At 34.4% G+C, this 17,288-nt stretch overlaps 2 protein-coding genes across 2 annotated transcripts; both read right to left on the bottom strand.

Moving 5' to 3' along the window:
• Positions 1-233: 233 nt before the first annotated feature.
• LOC147408200 (GroES-like family protein) lies at positions 234-5,627 on the bottom strand. Its single transcript, XM_086437086.1, has 7 exons — positions 5,467-5,627; positions 5,312-5,370; positions 5,151-5,201; positions 1,665-1,730; positions 1,499-1,546; positions 1,317-1,346; positions 234-482 (listed from the first exon to the last, which is right to left on the bottom strand). Exons 1-7 carry the CDS (start codon positions 5,549-5,551, stop codon positions 414-416), a joined length of 408 nt encoding a protein of 135 aa, XP_086293212.1. The 5' UTR covers positions 5,552-5,627; the 3' UTR covers positions 234-413.
• Positions 5,628-8,455: 2,828 nt separating this feature from the next.
• LOC147408199 (cell division cycle 20.2, cofactor of APC complex-like) lies at positions 8,456-12,405 on the bottom strand. Its single transcript, XM_086432887.1, has 8 exons — positions 11,912-12,405; positions 11,707-11,820; positions 11,428-11,613; positions 10,256-10,522; positions 10,060-10,165; positions 9,643-9,959; positions 9,196-9,345; positions 8,456-8,597 (listed from the first exon to the last, which is right to left on the bottom strand). The coding sequence occupies exons 1-8, from the start codon at positions 11,960-11,962 to the stop codon at positions 8,466-8,468; spliced, it is 1,323 nt and encodes a 440-aa protein (XP_086289013.1). The 5' UTR covers positions 11,963-12,405; the 3' UTR covers positions 8,456-8,465.
• Between the last annotated feature and the right edge of the window lie 4,883 nt (positions 12,406-17,288).

The raw sequence follows: 17,288 nt of genomic DNA, 5'->3' as shown, positions 1-17,288 counted from the left end.
GAAAAGAGAAAATTATAAATAAATAAAAAACTAATAAAATAATTATTTCATAAAAAGAATTCGAATTTATTGAAAATTTGCAGTTCTCTTGTTGTATATTTAACGATTTTTAAAATTTCTAAATTATGGGACAGTAAGGATGGCCATGTCAGCCCTGGCAAGAAACCACCATGCAGTGAAGAGTCCTATTGTGCACCTCCAGAAAAACATCTAGCAATAACAATGCAAAACCATCAAACTGAAACATAAATCACATAAACAAGTTTCAATGCAGGTTCTACGGTTCAGAGATGGTTTATGATGCATGACCTCTTAAATCAAAAATAGGGTTTACTAAAAACCTTCCTCAAATCCTCAACTCTTTCTTTAGTAAATAGGTAAAAAGGACTAATACGATGGTGCTGAAATCGCTCCTACTCGACTACAGCTAAGAGGTCACTTGCTCGACAAAAGCAGTGCTTTGCATCCGTTCCCAAATCCACCTGCATATCACAATGGGTGCCAAAAAAATTCATAAATAAAATCTGTACAGAACATAGTCCAGGAAGAGACAAAAGAATATTAATCAATCATAGTTAAAATCTTTCCAGAGAGCTTATATTGCCACACCAACTTCTTTTTAAAAGACACTAAACAATAAATTAAATATGGTCTCTAGGGTGTGGGGTGCAAATAAGAATTTTATTTTTTCAATGAAACTTCTTTGATTTGATTTGGGCTGCTGGAGTGGGCCGAGCGAGACAGTAATCAAGGAAGAAATCTAACGATGTTTGCTGACACTGCTGTAGCGCTGCTTCCTCTTCATTTTGTTTGTTCTGGTGTGTCGATGATCTATATCCTTATTTGATGTGCTATTCATAATTTCATTAATTGGTGTGTTAAAAAAAAAAAAATTAGTTCAGCAATATTAGCTCTAGATACGTCTCCTTTTCTAAACTAAATTGAATATTTTTTATAATGAAAGTGTATAATGTTGAACAGCTAGCAAGGTGCATACCCTAATTGATAAATTACCTTTATGTATCTAGCCCACAAGTGCCACATGTAGAGCTGAACCACATTTTATTGAACACAAATATGATCTCTTACACATAGTTCGAAGTTTTGTGCATTTTAGAATATCTTGGTGGAACATTCTGATTTCGACAAAACATTGAACGTTTTGACTTGTCCCGAAATGTTATAGAATGATTTGGTTGAGAACGTTTCAATTTTTTTCTTGACCAAAACGTTGCCTTGGAACGAGATTTTAAACCTTGTTCCCAAACTCTTCAGTGCCTCATGGTACTTTTTCAATTGACAGTGGTAGAATTTACCTCATATGCATTGATGTCCGAGAAAAGAACCTGTAGAAGAGGAACATTATCTGTGTCAACATGGTACAATTGACATAAAACCATGGAATATAAATACGTAAAAAGGCCCCAAGGCAACACGAAAATATAATATAAAGAGGAAAAACATATGCCCTATTTGTTCAAAAGAGCTGATTTGTTACCTTCTTTCCAGCATCCACTTCCTTGACTTCGGCACCGATGGACAAAATCTGTAAGAGAAATGCGAAATGTAGATTAAATATCATCCTCATCTATGTGACTTTCTGTCATTGTGATGCATGCAGACATGTGAACGTTTATGCACATGTTTGTATTTTACTTGCTCACCTCTCCCATTAGGTATCTCTCGAACTTAACAGCTGATTTGGGTAACAACACTCCACCGGAAGATTTCTGTACCACACAACATTTCCCCAGTTAGCAATTAGCATGGCAGCTTACAGCAAGGAAAGCAGAGAGAAGCTCTTAAAGATTACATGTGAGTTTTAAATGGAGCATATTGGGCTTGAACCCATGCATAGTGTGTTCCATCTCCATGCGTGAAGATTTGCTTTATATCTTGTCCTTTCTTTTTTCTTCTATTTTGCTTATTTATAAGTAGCATTTTTTTTAAACCAAAAACTAAATAAGAAATATAAGTAAAGTACCCCCGATCATATATAAGAAAGCCTTTTTTTTTTATAAGTATAAAGATTTTATAAATAAAAGAAGGAAAGTACGAAGGGGACTGGGAGAGCCTCCGAGAATGAAAGCAAAATCAGGAAAGACAAAAACAAGAGCTTGCTAGTTACATAAGCTATCCCATCTAAAAAAGCCTTTAATAGCTGTTGAGTGGGTAACAAGATCTGCTTCCTGAACAACATGTCTGATATGAAGTTCTAGGATGACCCAAAGAAAAAAAAATTGTTTCCACAACCCAGACTCCCTACTGATGTCTCCACTTGATGATGCAGGTGATTTTGCTTCTATTACAATGCTCAGGTTAACCAACCAACGACTCCAAAAGACCAATCTGTTGGAGAGGGAGAGAACCATGAATATAATAGGGGTCACGGGGCTTAACTGGGGTATGACACACCCGAGAGTGGAGGAAAATACACACTCAACACCCCACCCCACCCCATAAGGGTGGAAAGAATCAAACCTGTGACCTATACGAACCTAACGCTTTGATACCATTTTAACCAACCAACTACTCAAAAACCTATCTGTTGGAGAGGGGGAACTATGAATGCAAGAGGGTCATGGGGCTTAACTGGAGTATGACACACCCGAGAGTGTAGGAAAATATACACTCAACAGCTCATTACCACAATACTAAAATGCCAGATTTGCTCACAACTTTGAGAGAGAACTACGACACTGAAAATTCTACTTGCTGCTGTGTCTACTTTGGTGAACATAGTTTATTTTAAATTGATTTAATTAGACTCATCACATGCAGGAGGCTGACACTGGATAACATACAATTTTTAACACACACTCCACCCCATAGCTTTTCCTTCTATCTCTAATAAATAACAGCAATTCCATAAAAATTTGAAGGGAGAGAGAAGTTTAGGTTCTATACTCAGTAGCCAGAGAGAGCGCATCAAAGGGAGCTAAACGAGTTGTGTTCAAGGTTAAGAAGCATTAAAGGATCACAGGAAAAAGAGGAAGACCATGAAGAGATGTTTATATGAGCCAAACAATCAAGGGGAGAAGCAAGGACCCTTTTGTTGGAGCTGGAACATGTGGGCCATACTTATGAAATGAGGCAACATCCACATATGATATCCAATAATATTTGCAGTACAGCTAGATTTGTTATCAGGGAAGACTTTTGAGACCAGAAACAACGCTGATTGGGAAGAATAACACTAATAACTCATGATATAGCCATGCCAGTCTTCTATATGCTTCTATGTTGTCTGTTATTCTATCATCAATTTAAGAAACTTAGAAGAAAAAATTATGGCCAAAAAAGAATAAACTTTTAAAAACATTTTTGGGAATTTTTTTCTTTTTGGGGCAGAAATGATTGATATATAAAAGATTTATTGATAATTGAATTATGAATTACAATAACCTAACAAGGATTTATATAGAAAGAAGGAAAAAAAAAAAAGAAATCCTATACAAAAAGGATTCCATTTTGTGAACTGAAAATTTAACATTTCCCTCATAAGAATTACAAAACCTTATGGAACTCAATATTCTTGCAAATTATACAATTGGAAAATTAAGAATAGAGTATCATTTCAAAAGGCAATGAAAAAGGCTACCACCCTAAATGATTTGATAACCACTATTGAATCAAATCCTAATCTTTAACTGATTGATCCAATTCTAAAATATGATTTGGTGTACCACTATATGGATTATTATATAACATCATAATCTAATACTCTATTATCCACCCTCAAACTCATAGGGTTCAAAGATCAAAACAAGTTTGATAAAATCTGAAACCTTTATCAATTGCCTCCACTGTTGAAGAACGTGACCAATGAGATTAAGAATTGGATAGTAACTATCTTCCCAGAAAGATGACGGTTGATATGCTCGAACGTGTAGAAGAAAAGGAGAAGCAATAAGTTCAACTTAGATGGGCCTCGATTGGGTTAACAATCAACTTTGGCTAAACCAATACAGTGGATTTTAGTTTTTTTGTTTTTTATTTAAACAATCATATAATCAAAGTGGTCTCTAATGACCAACAGACAAGCACAATGTTGACTCTATTGTTGGCTTGATCATTAACCAGGGTCTTTATTGAGCCTCTATGAACTAAGATGAGCTTAGTCACTATATATTCAGAGGCTTTTTGTGCCATGGGGAGCTTGATCCCTAGAAATTTAGATGCTTTGGATCATATGAGTAAACTAAACTTATGAAACATGCTTTATAATTAGAGTCGTGATAATCTGAGCCCCCCCCCCCCCCCCCCCCGACGTTCGCCCCCATCACAGAACAGTAGATAATTTGCCTCGGGATACACAAGAAAAATGTATGGTTTTGTGTATCCCGATGGAAATGATGTATGGTTTTGTGATGGGAGCGTATTTCAGATGGGGGGGGGGGGGGGGGGGGGGGCGTAAGAAAATCATTAGTCTTATAATTACTCAGGCAATGGTGACAAACAAGAAGAGCCACTTAGCTAAGTGGTAAGATGTGGGGAAAGTTGTTCCACATCCTAGGTTCAAACCCCCTTGAACCCCCATACTTTTACCTATAAAAAAATAAAGGCAATCGTGACAAACTGATTATAGTATTCGGGCCAATGGACATGAAAATATAGGATAATGGCTTGGCTTAGTTGGTTTGAGGTATCACGGCGTTGGATGTGAATAGGTAAATGGGTTGTGCCAGGAGTCTTTTTTTCTCCTGATTTTAGCAATTTTTCCTTTGCCAACTTATTCCTAAACCCCGACTTGGAGACCATTATCAGACCTAACCTTAATCTCAAACTGAATGAGCCAATTGTAATGGTGCACCCGCCATACACATTACTAAAAAAATTGTATCAAAATATAATACTCCATTAATGGTATGCCTTTTTGTTTCAAGAACTGGATGGAGAACTAATCCTTTAGTCTAAAATGAAAATTCAGAAAAGTCTAGCGGACCCGTTTAGGATTAACCATTTCTGTAACACAAAAATATATATTTTTTAAGAGATCGTCAAAGAAAATCAGAAAAAGAAGATCCAAACATGACCATATTTTTGGAAAAATTACAAGAATCGTCACGTACATAGATTTTTCTAGTAAATCAACAAAAACCCAAAATAAAAATTAGAACTAAAACCATAAGCAAAATAAATATATATACCTGAGGCAGCTCTTCAACGCGAATGAGTACTCTATCAGCTTGAGGAACCACCTGAACACATATAAGTACCAAAAACCCCATGAATTGTAATGAAAAGGGACTATAAAATGTCGAAACCCAGACACGAATTTGAGGGGGGGGGGGGGGTGAAGTAGAAAAACCTTTGTGGGTTCCCATTTTGTAGCCACTGCATTGATTCTTAAAGAATTTCTTTGCGAAACTGTTAAAACCCCAGATGAAAATTTAAGATAAAATCAGGAAAACAAACAGAGAAATTCATGGAAGGAGAGAGAGGAAGCTTTGGAAATCTTCAAACCTGGTAGTCTCTGGTTGGAGAAAGAAGGGAAGTTGGGTTTGTGAGCAGAGAAGGGTTTAGCAACTGTGATGAAAACGGACGCCATGGTTGGATAAGAGAGAGACACAACGGAAGATATCAGCAAATACGAGACTATGGGAACAAAACCCTCATTGAGTTTTATAAATAAAAAAATGATTTTTTTTGTTGAGAAATTTTTATACGTCTTGTTATTTTGACAGATAATATTTTCTAGGAAAATGATGTTTTATAAAATAGATGCATTGTCTGATTTTCCAAGTAAAATGTTCACAAGAGAGAAGGTCTATAGTTTTGTGGTGGAAGAAAATAATTTCATGAAAACAATTGCATAGTCATCCACCAATAAATCACATTTTTTTTTCTTAGAAAATCATTGAACCCCAAAATGCTTATAAAGAGCCAAAAGCACGAAAACAGCTGATGTGAATGGACCCAAACTAGGCACATAAGGGCATCAAAACCAAATTTAGCCTTTAACAACATGCCACGTGGGTTTTTGAAATGCAGTATCAATGAGTTTGGGTCACGAATATATTGCAATGGAGTGTTCCTCGAAATTCTTGCTCTCATTAACCATTTGTATTTGTATATGTGTAACTCCAACCGTGCTACCTATACCCATACCCATACCCATACCCATTTTAGTGGTTATGAGTAGTAACTATGAATATTCATAGGGTATGCACTCAACCGTGTAATCCATAAATTATTTAGTAATTTTTTTTTAATTCAATTCAGATTTTAAACTTTTCAAAATTGACTTATTTTCAACAAAATTGCCTGATTTTTTTTCCCTTCAAAAAGATGGGTTACTAAGTGAGAATACCAATTTTGGGTATTGAAAATGTCAATACCCAAAAAATTGAGAAAGGTGGGTCTTGCGTTAGAGACACCATTTTTGGATTTCACTACCCAAAACGGCATGTTGTAAGGGGATGAGTACTGTGTTGGAGTCGCTCTTAGGCTCTCAATTTATATATATCTCAAATCAAGATCGTTTAACGAAAAATAGTTTAGGCTTCCTGATCGAAACTAGCTTAACACTCTTAAGCCAAATGATACAAAAAGAATTATATCCTATAATCTCGTCATCTGTATTCAATTCTATCTAGTACTAGGTATTCATTCAAGCCCTTTTTTAATTAAACTAAATCATTTTTTTTTTCTAATATTTTTTCTTTAAATCCTTCAACTTGCATCAAAACTGTCATTCTTCTTGATTTCATTATCAATCTTGATTGTACATAATCCTGTTTGTCAATCAACTTTCTTAAAGTTTATCTCCAATATGAGTTATTCATAGGTAAACTCAAATTTACTTGCTAGGAAAATCTTGACTTTCATATGAGTCGTTCTAAATTGACCGTGATCAACACTGCGTTCTACACTACTAACGTGGTAGAATCCTTAGAACAATATATTTTTTTCCTCGATACATAAGGAGAAAAATCTATGGTTCTGAAGACATGGTCATGTCAACACAATGTCGAGTGCAGTCAGTTCAGCATTTTCCTTTTCATATATACCTCGAAAAATTGGTCATGAAACATCAAGAACCCTTCATGCTTTGGCCTTGATCTTCATGCCAACTTGAGTCTCAAGTCGATAATACTCTTAAGCTGCGCAACTACTCTTCTTGTATTACTTCATGTACTCTCTCTTTCTCTCTCTTCCTTCTCTTTTTATAGGCTTCTTGGTGCTAATTTTCACACCAAATGTTTTAGGGATCCTGTCCTTGATTCCCAGGTATCTATTGGCCTGAAGTATCTACCAAAGATTCTTCTGATAATGTCCCAATTTTTAGATCTCAAGGTGAGGTGACATGTTTCTTACTAGACCAGTGGAAATAAAAGCGGCATTAATTTCCCCATCATACACATCTTGATTTTGTATTATTTAGTCTTACCACTCATCCTCATTTTCTGCTACATTCATGACATGAACCTTTAGTTTATCGAACACCCAACTTTCATTGGTGTCTTGTACAGATTTTTTTCTTTTTAATATAAAAGTAAGCAAAAAGACACTACATCACTCTTATCTGTTGAATGTGTCAGTCAGTTTAGTTGGTAAAGTCTTTGGGTGATGATATCATAGACTTGCGTTCATTTCCCATCATCACCGAGTTATGGATTGCCTTATAAAAATAGGCCTACGGATGAAGGAAATGCTACCCCACATAAATATCAAGTACTTATTACACGATTCACATCCTCATTGATTTTCTAATCTTTTTGGATGACTGATCCTAAATATCATAAATGATGGTTTCCTAGTATTTCTTGCTCATCAATTTTAAAAGGCATCTCTAGTGTCCTCAATAAAGCCAAAAAGTGCTTTACAAAGCACTTGAGTGTATACTATTGGTTTAAAATCTCATCTTGAGGCAATATTTCGGGCAGGAGAAAATTTGATACTATCTTGATGATAACATTCAATGTTTTGGAGTCAAATTGCCGGCCAAACCATTCCAAACTCTGTATTAAACTTTAAAATAGGAGCATACATCGTGTTGGCTAGATGGATTTTTCAGAAACACTAAAAGTTCAAAACATTTAGTTTGCAAAACTATGTTGGCCAAGTTTTATTTGGTGTTAATTTCCATTTTTTCTTGAAGGTGATAGACTATTTTTTTTCCTTAATAAATAATTGGGTATTCTTACACAAGCTATGGCAACGTTATTAATGGAAAAACAAATGAACAATAAACTTGTAAGCATCAAACATAAGAGAGGGTGTGCTTCAATAGAACCAACATTCCATTCCATGTTAGAAGACAGTTTTGTTCTTAAACAACAATCTGAATGGCTTTCACTATATATTTATCTGTTACATTAGTGGAAATATAGTTAATCTATGGAAAATAAAACTTTACAACAATTAAACACGAAAAAAATAAAAAACAAAATTTCTCTTCATTTTTCTTACAGTTGAACCCTAAAAAAAAAAAAAAAAACTAGAACCTCTAATAAGCTAATTCATCTAATTTGAAATCTGTTCAGAGACAATAATGAGTCCATAACAGTTGTAGTCTTGGGTGGTTCAAAGACCTTCCAAAAGCGAAGAGTCTCATCTGCCCCGGCTGATGCTACAGATAATCCATCCGGGCTCTGCATAGTAAACCAATTTAAAAAATAAAATAAAATAAATAGTCAAGTCATCATTCACCTAGCCATGCCCGTAAACAAAAAAATTCAAAACTCGTGGTCGAATTATAAATTAAAATAGATAAATTGGTTTGTTTAGTTTCTAAGTATCTAACATTAATTTTGTTAGAAATTGTGAATGATGTGTAGATATCATTCAAAAATGAGTAGCTCAAATAGGGAAAAACAAAACAAAAAGGAAAAAGAGTAGAATCTAAAGTACCATTCAACAATCCATGCTTGTAGACAGAGATTTCCAAGACTCATTGGTTGAGTTGAAATTTAAAGAGACAACTTGATTTTTTAATATATTTCCAACTATTGAACATTGGTCATACAATTTTGTCTAAAGTCTCATCTACTTTTGATTCAAGTTGTCTGTTCTGTTCTCACTACCTCAATCCATCCCATTTTTAATCTCCCTTTTAGCTCCTTTAGGACCCTTCAAATTGAGATTATAGGTCAAGAAAATTTGGGATTTTCTTTTAAAAAGTTCTGAGGTTTTCAGAGTTTGTGTTCTTAAGATGTGTTCAATTAGCCTGAAATCTTCAAGTTCTCTTACCTGGGTAAGGCTGATGATTCTAGCTGTGTGGCCCATTAGATCTCCAACTTTTGACATTGAAGGGTATCTCCATAAGCTTAGATGGTTTTGGCTATACCCATGGCCGCTCAAGATCTCCTTATGATGCTTGTTCCACTCTAATCCACAAACCTGCATAGGTAAAACCAATGATGAATAACTAATCCATTAACCAAACACACCAGAAAAAAAACATGTGTAAGTGTATGCTTGGTAAGATTATAACCATAAAATTACGCCTTTATTAACCTATAGTATGAAATCCAAACAATGCCTAACCATCCATTAAATGGGTATCTAATGATCTTAATCATTTAATCAAGAATTATTTTGTGATCGATGGTCTCCATAAAAATATTGATGGGTTTTGGAGATTATAAATCATTCAAACACTAACCCATGAAAATATTGGTGCATAATCAGACTTACCTGTGATTTGGTATCTATGCTCTTAATGCACTTTCCCGTCTGCGAATTCCACAACCTAATACACCGATCCGCTGAGCCACCACCAGAGGCCAATATATGAGACTCATACGGACACCAAGCGAGGGCCTTGACTGCCGCACAATGATCTTTTAGTCTCAGAAAGGGTTTGTACGATTCCATGTTTGAAGCTTCCCATATACGAATTACATTGTCGTTGCCACCACTAGCCAATTGATTACCTCTGTCTGACCATTTCAGACCACATACTTCATTTGTGTGCCCTCGTAGACGAGAAGTTGAGCTATTCTTTGCTCTCACTGCCATGTGAAAGTAACATACGTAAGCTTAAATTTTTGTTCTTTTTAATTACTTTTAAATGTAGGATTGAACGAAAATGGTTAATTGTGAATGGAGTACCATCGTGATTGATAATGGATTTGTCACGACTCCCTGATGTTAGTAGAGATTGATCGTTCCACGCAAGGCATCCCACTGTCTTCCGATGCCCTTCCAACGTTCTCATCTGTAAAATGAAGTAGTATAGTTTTTTATCAAATAACATATTTCAGAAAAACAAATGAAGAGTGCTTCATTTGGTAATAAGTGGGCTTACTAGTCTAGATGTTTCAGCATCCCAGAGTTGAATTATGGAGGAACTAAGTCCAATGGCCAATGTTTTGGAATTATGGGACCAAGCTACACTTGAAGGGTAGTCCTCACTAACGGTTCGCATAATCTGATGAACATTGTTCGTTTTGGTGTTCCATAGGTACACATCTGAATCCAAAGCAATGGCAAGAATGTTGTATTTTCCCCAGTCCAGAAGATTGAGGTAGAAATTGTCCTTGAGTCCTGGTGCATCTAAAATTCGATCTGACGACTGTGACATACGCATCATGAATTAGTGAAACAATAAACATTAAATGCAAATATGCAATCTCGATGAAAAATGCAAAGAATCCGTGACAATGAAATAATAGTTAATTCAAACATACCAAACACACAATGAGAATAGTCTGTTTTTACCCCGAAAGTCAGTTCGTGAACCCACATGAAAAATATAATTACAAAAATGGGTATAAATCAGGGTATATGCCCATTTTAGTAAATAACATCTTTTTACGAAAAATGGTTTAGGGCAAATACACTGTTTTTTCTTGTTTAAAACCACGAATAACTTGTGATCCGGAGGTCCATTTGGTCCTCATTATGTATGCTTTTGGGTGGCTCACAAAGGTCTATCGAGCTGGAATATGGATATGGTTCAACAGTTTTTTTTCTTCATTTTGGGGTTATTCAGTAATTTTTTAAGTTAAAACCAAACTAGATAATTGTAAGACTATAATAGCCAAACAAATGTTTGGATCAAAAGTTACAACCTATTTAAGATAAGGTTGGATTTCATTGCTTTAAAAAAAAAAAAAAAAAAAAATTGATTCATTGACACCCCTATTGGGATTTCCTCCAATGTCATTGGATGGTCCTTGGGATTCATAGGATGACAATCTTAATGAACATTGATGATCTGAACCTAAGAATTACCCTAACACAGCTCACAGCTCTATTTCCAATATCTAAACTAGTTCTCTTAAATTCAGACGTTAAGCCCATTAAAAAAACCAACAGAAATTACAATCTTCTGTTTTTTTCTCTCTTGAGGTAACTTCGAAGAATTTAAATGGAGAGAGATTGACTAAAACGGTTGAAAAATTGTAAAATTATGGTCCTTAGAATTAAAATATTTTACCAAACAGGTATAAAAGCAACAGTACACCGTTTTGGTACCTTGGGCAAGATTCGAGTTTGCTTGGATTTCTTCAAACCTTCAAGCTCATCTTGTCGTTTAATCTCATCGACATGACAAACAGATTTTCTAGAAGAAACTGGCATTCCCCTGAAAACAAGCATCCTGAATGGTCTTCCTTCAGAATCCAATTCTATATTCTCCTTCACCTTCCTTCTGTACTCATCCTGCAAAAATCAAAAATACTTAGGAAATTGAATTAAATTACAAAACCCATTTCAAAATTTCAAGAACATCAATGAAAGAACAATCCAACATACATTAAATTGCGAATTGGGCTTCATCTGATTGCTTTTTTCTCCTGACTTGGGCGTTAATAAGCTTTTGGCATGATCAAGATCCATCAAACTTCTGTTGGGTATGAACCGATCTCCCTATAAAACATCAAAATTCAATAAATTTCACTAAAAAGAAGATCAAAATTCAATAAACAGCATCAAAGAATCAAAGAAAGTTTAGAGATACCGGGAAGTCATATTTGATTGGACTACTTAGGGTAAGGGCTGAGCTCCTCATGGATGCAAATGGGTTTGATCGGTAGGAACCGATCGAAATCCTCCAAATTGAAATTGAATCTCTTCTTTCGAATTTAGTTCGAGAAATTATCAACTCTGAAGTGTTCTCTGTTCTTCAGATGGTCTCTCTCTCTTATAGTTCTCAAGAGTTTCTAAATAAGAGCGGCAAATTGAAAAAAGTGACCGTTTGTAACTAATCGTTGCGCTTTCTATTTTAGAAAGTGATTTCATGATTCTGTAGACCAGGTTGTAAGTTAATATAATAAGATAGTATGCTAACCGTTGGATATTTAAAATTTAAAATTTAAAATTGAATGACGTCATTTAAGTCTATCTACGGCGTTTGGTTTGAAGTGCAATTATCTTAACTTACAACCGGGAGTATGTGATCTGTATCATCTAATCGATTCAGCTGCAAAACATTCTATATAAACACAAATAGTTAGAAAATAGAAAGAGCAGCTTCTCCCACCCGCGCACGTGGCAAACTGAATACTAATTAGAGAGATTTACCCACACGTGTACGACTTATTAACTTTTTTTTAATTTAATAAATATTTTATGAATAATAATAAAGTGATTAAAAAAAAATACCCAACTGCACATAATCATAGATGTTTTTCCTTGCGTATCACGACTCATATTTTAATTTTTTTAACAGTTTATTTTTAAATTAAATTTTCATAAATAATTATTTAAGAGCACCTCGAGAAGAGTGCTAACTCCTGATAAGTATTATATGAATCAGGGGTGCTCTTAGTAAAATATGGTGTGCCAATACAAATTCTCATCATTTATCTAATTAACTTTTTTTAGCTGATTTGGTAAATATTTTGATCCTTTAAATGGTAACTCTTCTAAACTAAGGCCATGCTTATTTGCATCACAAAGAATCATAAACACGAAAAATTTACGATTATTTATCTTTTATCAATGCTTCGTTAGTTAAGATTATGTGGGCGGACTTGGGAAAAATCACAAGCCATTCATGTCGAGAATTATAAGGTTTTGTTTTAATTGATCATTGGATCCTTCTAAACATTACTCTTAGTATAGTTTATCGAATCTAGTAAAATTTGTATTTTCAGATCTCTATTATTTTAAAGACGTATGTTGACTAATCGACCTCAATCAAAGTAAATTATTGATTGACCAATTTTGAGCCAAATCTTGTAGGCACTAATTTGAAATCTCAAATACAACATGATCAAGAGTGCGAACCGATGGCAGGCGCATCATCAGTCATTTGAATGTAACATATAGGCGCAATCAATGATATACATAATTCATAGATTAATATGTGTTCACATTTCTAAGAGTAATTAAACAAAATACTTTTTGACTTCAAAATTTTCACCATTGGAAACCTCTCTTATATTTAATGGTTAATAACCTTTTAAATTAATAAAAACTCTAATTTAACTATTTTTAGTCAAGCTACCTTCCTAAGTTAGGGTGTGTTTGGAAACCTCCAGGCTCCAGTTGAACATTCAGAAGTTCAACTTTTAAAAGTTAAACTCTCAGAAGTTCAACTTTTAAAAGTTAACTGTGAGAGTTAAAAATAGCATTTGTCTGGATAGGAGCTTTTTCTATTTGAAACTTCCCAAGAAACCCATTTGAGGTAATTCGAGCGAAAATCAGTCTCTCTCCTTCAATGATTTTTTCCTTTTACTTCCAGGGCTCTGTGTCTCCAGTAAATCTGATTTAAATTTCGAAAATAAACTGAGATAATCGTTTCCTAATCTCATAGAGCCCCATTTGAAGAACGAAGAGACATATAAGATGTGAAGTTTTGATTCTCTAAAAGGGTATCAAAGGGAAAATCGAATTTTGCCAGAGAACAGAGTGAGAATTATCAAGCTTTTGTATATGGAGATTAGAGTTGTTGAAGAGAAGGAGACAATCACCTTCGCTTCGAGTTGACCAAAATACCCCTAAGTGTGGATCGGAAAAGATGAGACTGCAAGATGAGTTGAGTGGGTTTAGATCAACGAACAGAGGTGATCGTGGTGACGAGCCAAATGGGTTCAGAGGAAGGGACGTGGAGGATAGAAAAAGCGAGTTGGGATCGTTGGACTCGCAAGAACCCAAATGAGAATTTTCCAATTGGATCAATGAGGAGAGGTTGGAAGGATAAGATAGATGAGTCTAGAGTGGCAGAGAAAAGCCTTTGAGGAGTTCTTGTGGAGACAATGGAGTGACTTTTGACTTGGAGCCACCATGTCTGAGAAAAGAGAAGAATAGATAGGATGAAAATCATTTTTTTCCTTGAAGATGATTATGAGAGAGAGAGACAGAGAGAGAGACAGAGAGAGATTCACTCGGTCAAATGGGTAAGCCAAACGATAATTGCCAACTTTCATCACTTATGATGAAAGTTGAAAAGACAGATTTTTAGCGTGTAGGCGGGTTGCGGACTTGCGTTAGTTGCATTTTGAAACACTCATAATTAAACAACTCACACGACTTGGACTCTCCCATGTCAACACGCGGTTTTCAAACACACCCATAATCTTTCGAGACGCCATTTGGGTAAAAAAAAATTAAAAAAAAAAAAAGCCATACCCCTACTTGTATGTTGCACTCAAAATATTAGTTAGTGAGAAAAATTTTATTCACAGAAAAACGTGTATTGAAGACATTCATGCCTCTCAGCCAAGAGAACAAGAGTCTATAATTTCATTTTTTAATTAAAAAACGGTCGACTTCAAGCACTTATCATTTTCATCCAGCCATATATAATTACCAAACTGTGAAGATGGTAGCAAGCAACACCTCAAATAACAAACTTGATTATTTTAATTCAAGATATAGTTTCTTTAGTAGAGGTTGTTATTATTATTATAATCGTGTTGGAGTGACCTCAAGTTGGAATCTCATATCGCATTTCTTGACGTGAAAGTGGATATGAATCATAAATACTATTATTATTATTATTATTATTATTATAGGAATCTCTATGAAAAATATCTATGGTTCTCATATACTTTCACGTGAAGAAGATTGATGTGAGATTCCAGGACTAGATCACTTCAACATTAGTATTATTTATTTATTGTCTTTGGTGGAGTTATATCTATTCAAGACTTTCAAAGCATTGTTAGTTAGTATTCCTCCTAACAATCATGGTGAGGATTTGAAAATCTAAAATTTATGTGGTCATTATGTGGTCATCAGAACACTAACTTCATACCCCATATCTCAAATTATCGTTGTATTTATTTCTGTAAATTACAAATGTATGAATGTCAACCATTGATGTATAAAATATCTATTTGATAAAACACAATGGTTTTCCCCTAATGTTTATCTCCTCCGGATTCAATTTCACACGTATCTAAGCAAGAATATTAACTTTATTCATTTTAATGTTTATCTCCTCCGGATTCAATTTCACATGCATCTAAGTAACAATATTAATTTTATTCATTTTCGTCCCCTCCCCCCCTTTTTTCAAGAATACTTTTTCAATTTTATTGTCATCTCTCTTTAACCCTTTCCAATTTTTATTTTCATTTTTTTGACAAGTAAGTTGGATTTGAACTAACGACCTCAAAGTTACTTTGCAATGTCTCAAACCAATCAAGTTATACGTCTAAATCCCCCTCCAACTTTATTTTTTTTCCTCTTCTCTTTCTTTTTCAATAATACCCTTCCCAATTTATTTATTTTACCTTACTACCAAGAATACCCTCAAAACATTATTGACTTTCTTCTTTTACCCCCCTTAACTCCAAAGAGGATGACCATATTATAGGCACAAGTAAATTCTAGTTAAAGCATAACTTCGGTGATAATATGACTCCCCCATTGACTTACTTGACTTGGGGTGCCCCAGAACCCCAGACTTTATGCATCAAGATACACAACCGCACATCCCCATATACACAATCACACAATTTTATGAGAATGTGGTGCAATTTTGTATCTCGAAGCATAAATTTTATGGTTCTGACACACCCCACGTAGGTGAGTCAATTGAGTATGCCACATGGGAGAGTCATATTATCACGACTAAAGCATAAATTGGGGAACACCATAAAAGAGACCAACTAATTGCATATCACTTGGTTGTACATTTAAAATTTCCTCCTTGCAATCCACTAATATGACTGCGCTTCACAAAAAATAACTTGTGCACCTTTTTTTTTATCCTTCTTAAAATTCATATACCAAAATTCCAACGTTTTGTGATTCTAATAAAAAACTCTTGGTAGCCAAGTTTTGTAAATTTTTTTTTATTTATCCCAACCAAAGTTCAAAAATTAGTTTGGTTTAATAATATAGGAATTAGTTACAACTAATTCTCTTATGGAGTGCAATAAGTAGGGATATGATGCAAATTTTAAGATAATAAAAAATAAATAACTATTTTTAGGTTTGTGTGCAATCAAGTAGTAGGTGATTTGCCACTAAGCCTAATAAAATATCTTGGATCAAAGTTGGGTTGCACGAAAGAAATTGATTTCTCAGGAGAAATTTTAATCTCGTCCAAATGTTTTTTTTATCCCAAAATTTCTCACCAAAACAAAAAAATTCTCATAAAAATAATTCCATGCCGAAATTACTTGCCAAATTATCCTCTAAATTCCAAACCCATGGACATCCCATGATTATGTATACCAAAACTCTTCCTTAGCCCTCATCTCACAGAATATATTCTTCTTTTACCTCGAAATTTTTGGATAATATTACAGTATATTTTTTATTATTATATTACAGTATATATATATATATAATATTACAGTATATAAATTTTAGTATGAAATTTTTCATAAATCTGTGATCATCAAATTGAGGGCCCACTACCTTGCGTGTACACTAAAGGCCTCACCAGAAAATTTAAAACATGCACGAACTGTGAAATGATGTAGCTTTAGAAAAAAAAGGTCAGATGTTGGTTGAGAACGAGTTGTAGCTCTTAAATAAACGGTCGGTGATTTATCACAAAATGGAGAAGCCATTTAATACTCAACCGTCGTGATCCACCGAATCACAAGAATAAAAACACCAAAGCAATAATTAATGAAACCCATCTCGTTATTCATGAACAAAGCTTAAAAAAGACAACTTCTGCCTACTAATATCTCCTCCAAACGATCTTTCTTTTATTTCTACAGATTTCAAATCTACAAATCTCAACCGTTGATCTTGTAAAAACTCTTTAAAACAAAACTCTAAAGGTCAGTTTCGTCTTTCCAGGATCAAAATTCATTGAACATGTTGGTCCAAAACCGACAAAAAATAAAAATTCCAACATTTTCCGTATGAAATTGATTTTGTCAGAGTAATTTGGGGGCAAAACGACAAAAAATTAACCTGGAAGG

Source organism: Akebia trifoliata, chromosome 3 (genome assembly GCF_017979445.1).
Source record: "Akebia trifoliata isolate Shusen 1 chromosome 3, ASM1797944v1, whole genome shotgun sequence".
In the NCBI taxonomy this organism is placed as follows: Eukaryota; Viridiplantae; Streptophyta; class Magnoliopsida; order Ranunculales; family Lardizabalaceae; genus Akebia; species Akebia trifoliata.
This window is presented reverse-complemented; position numbering and strand designations above follow the sequence as displayed.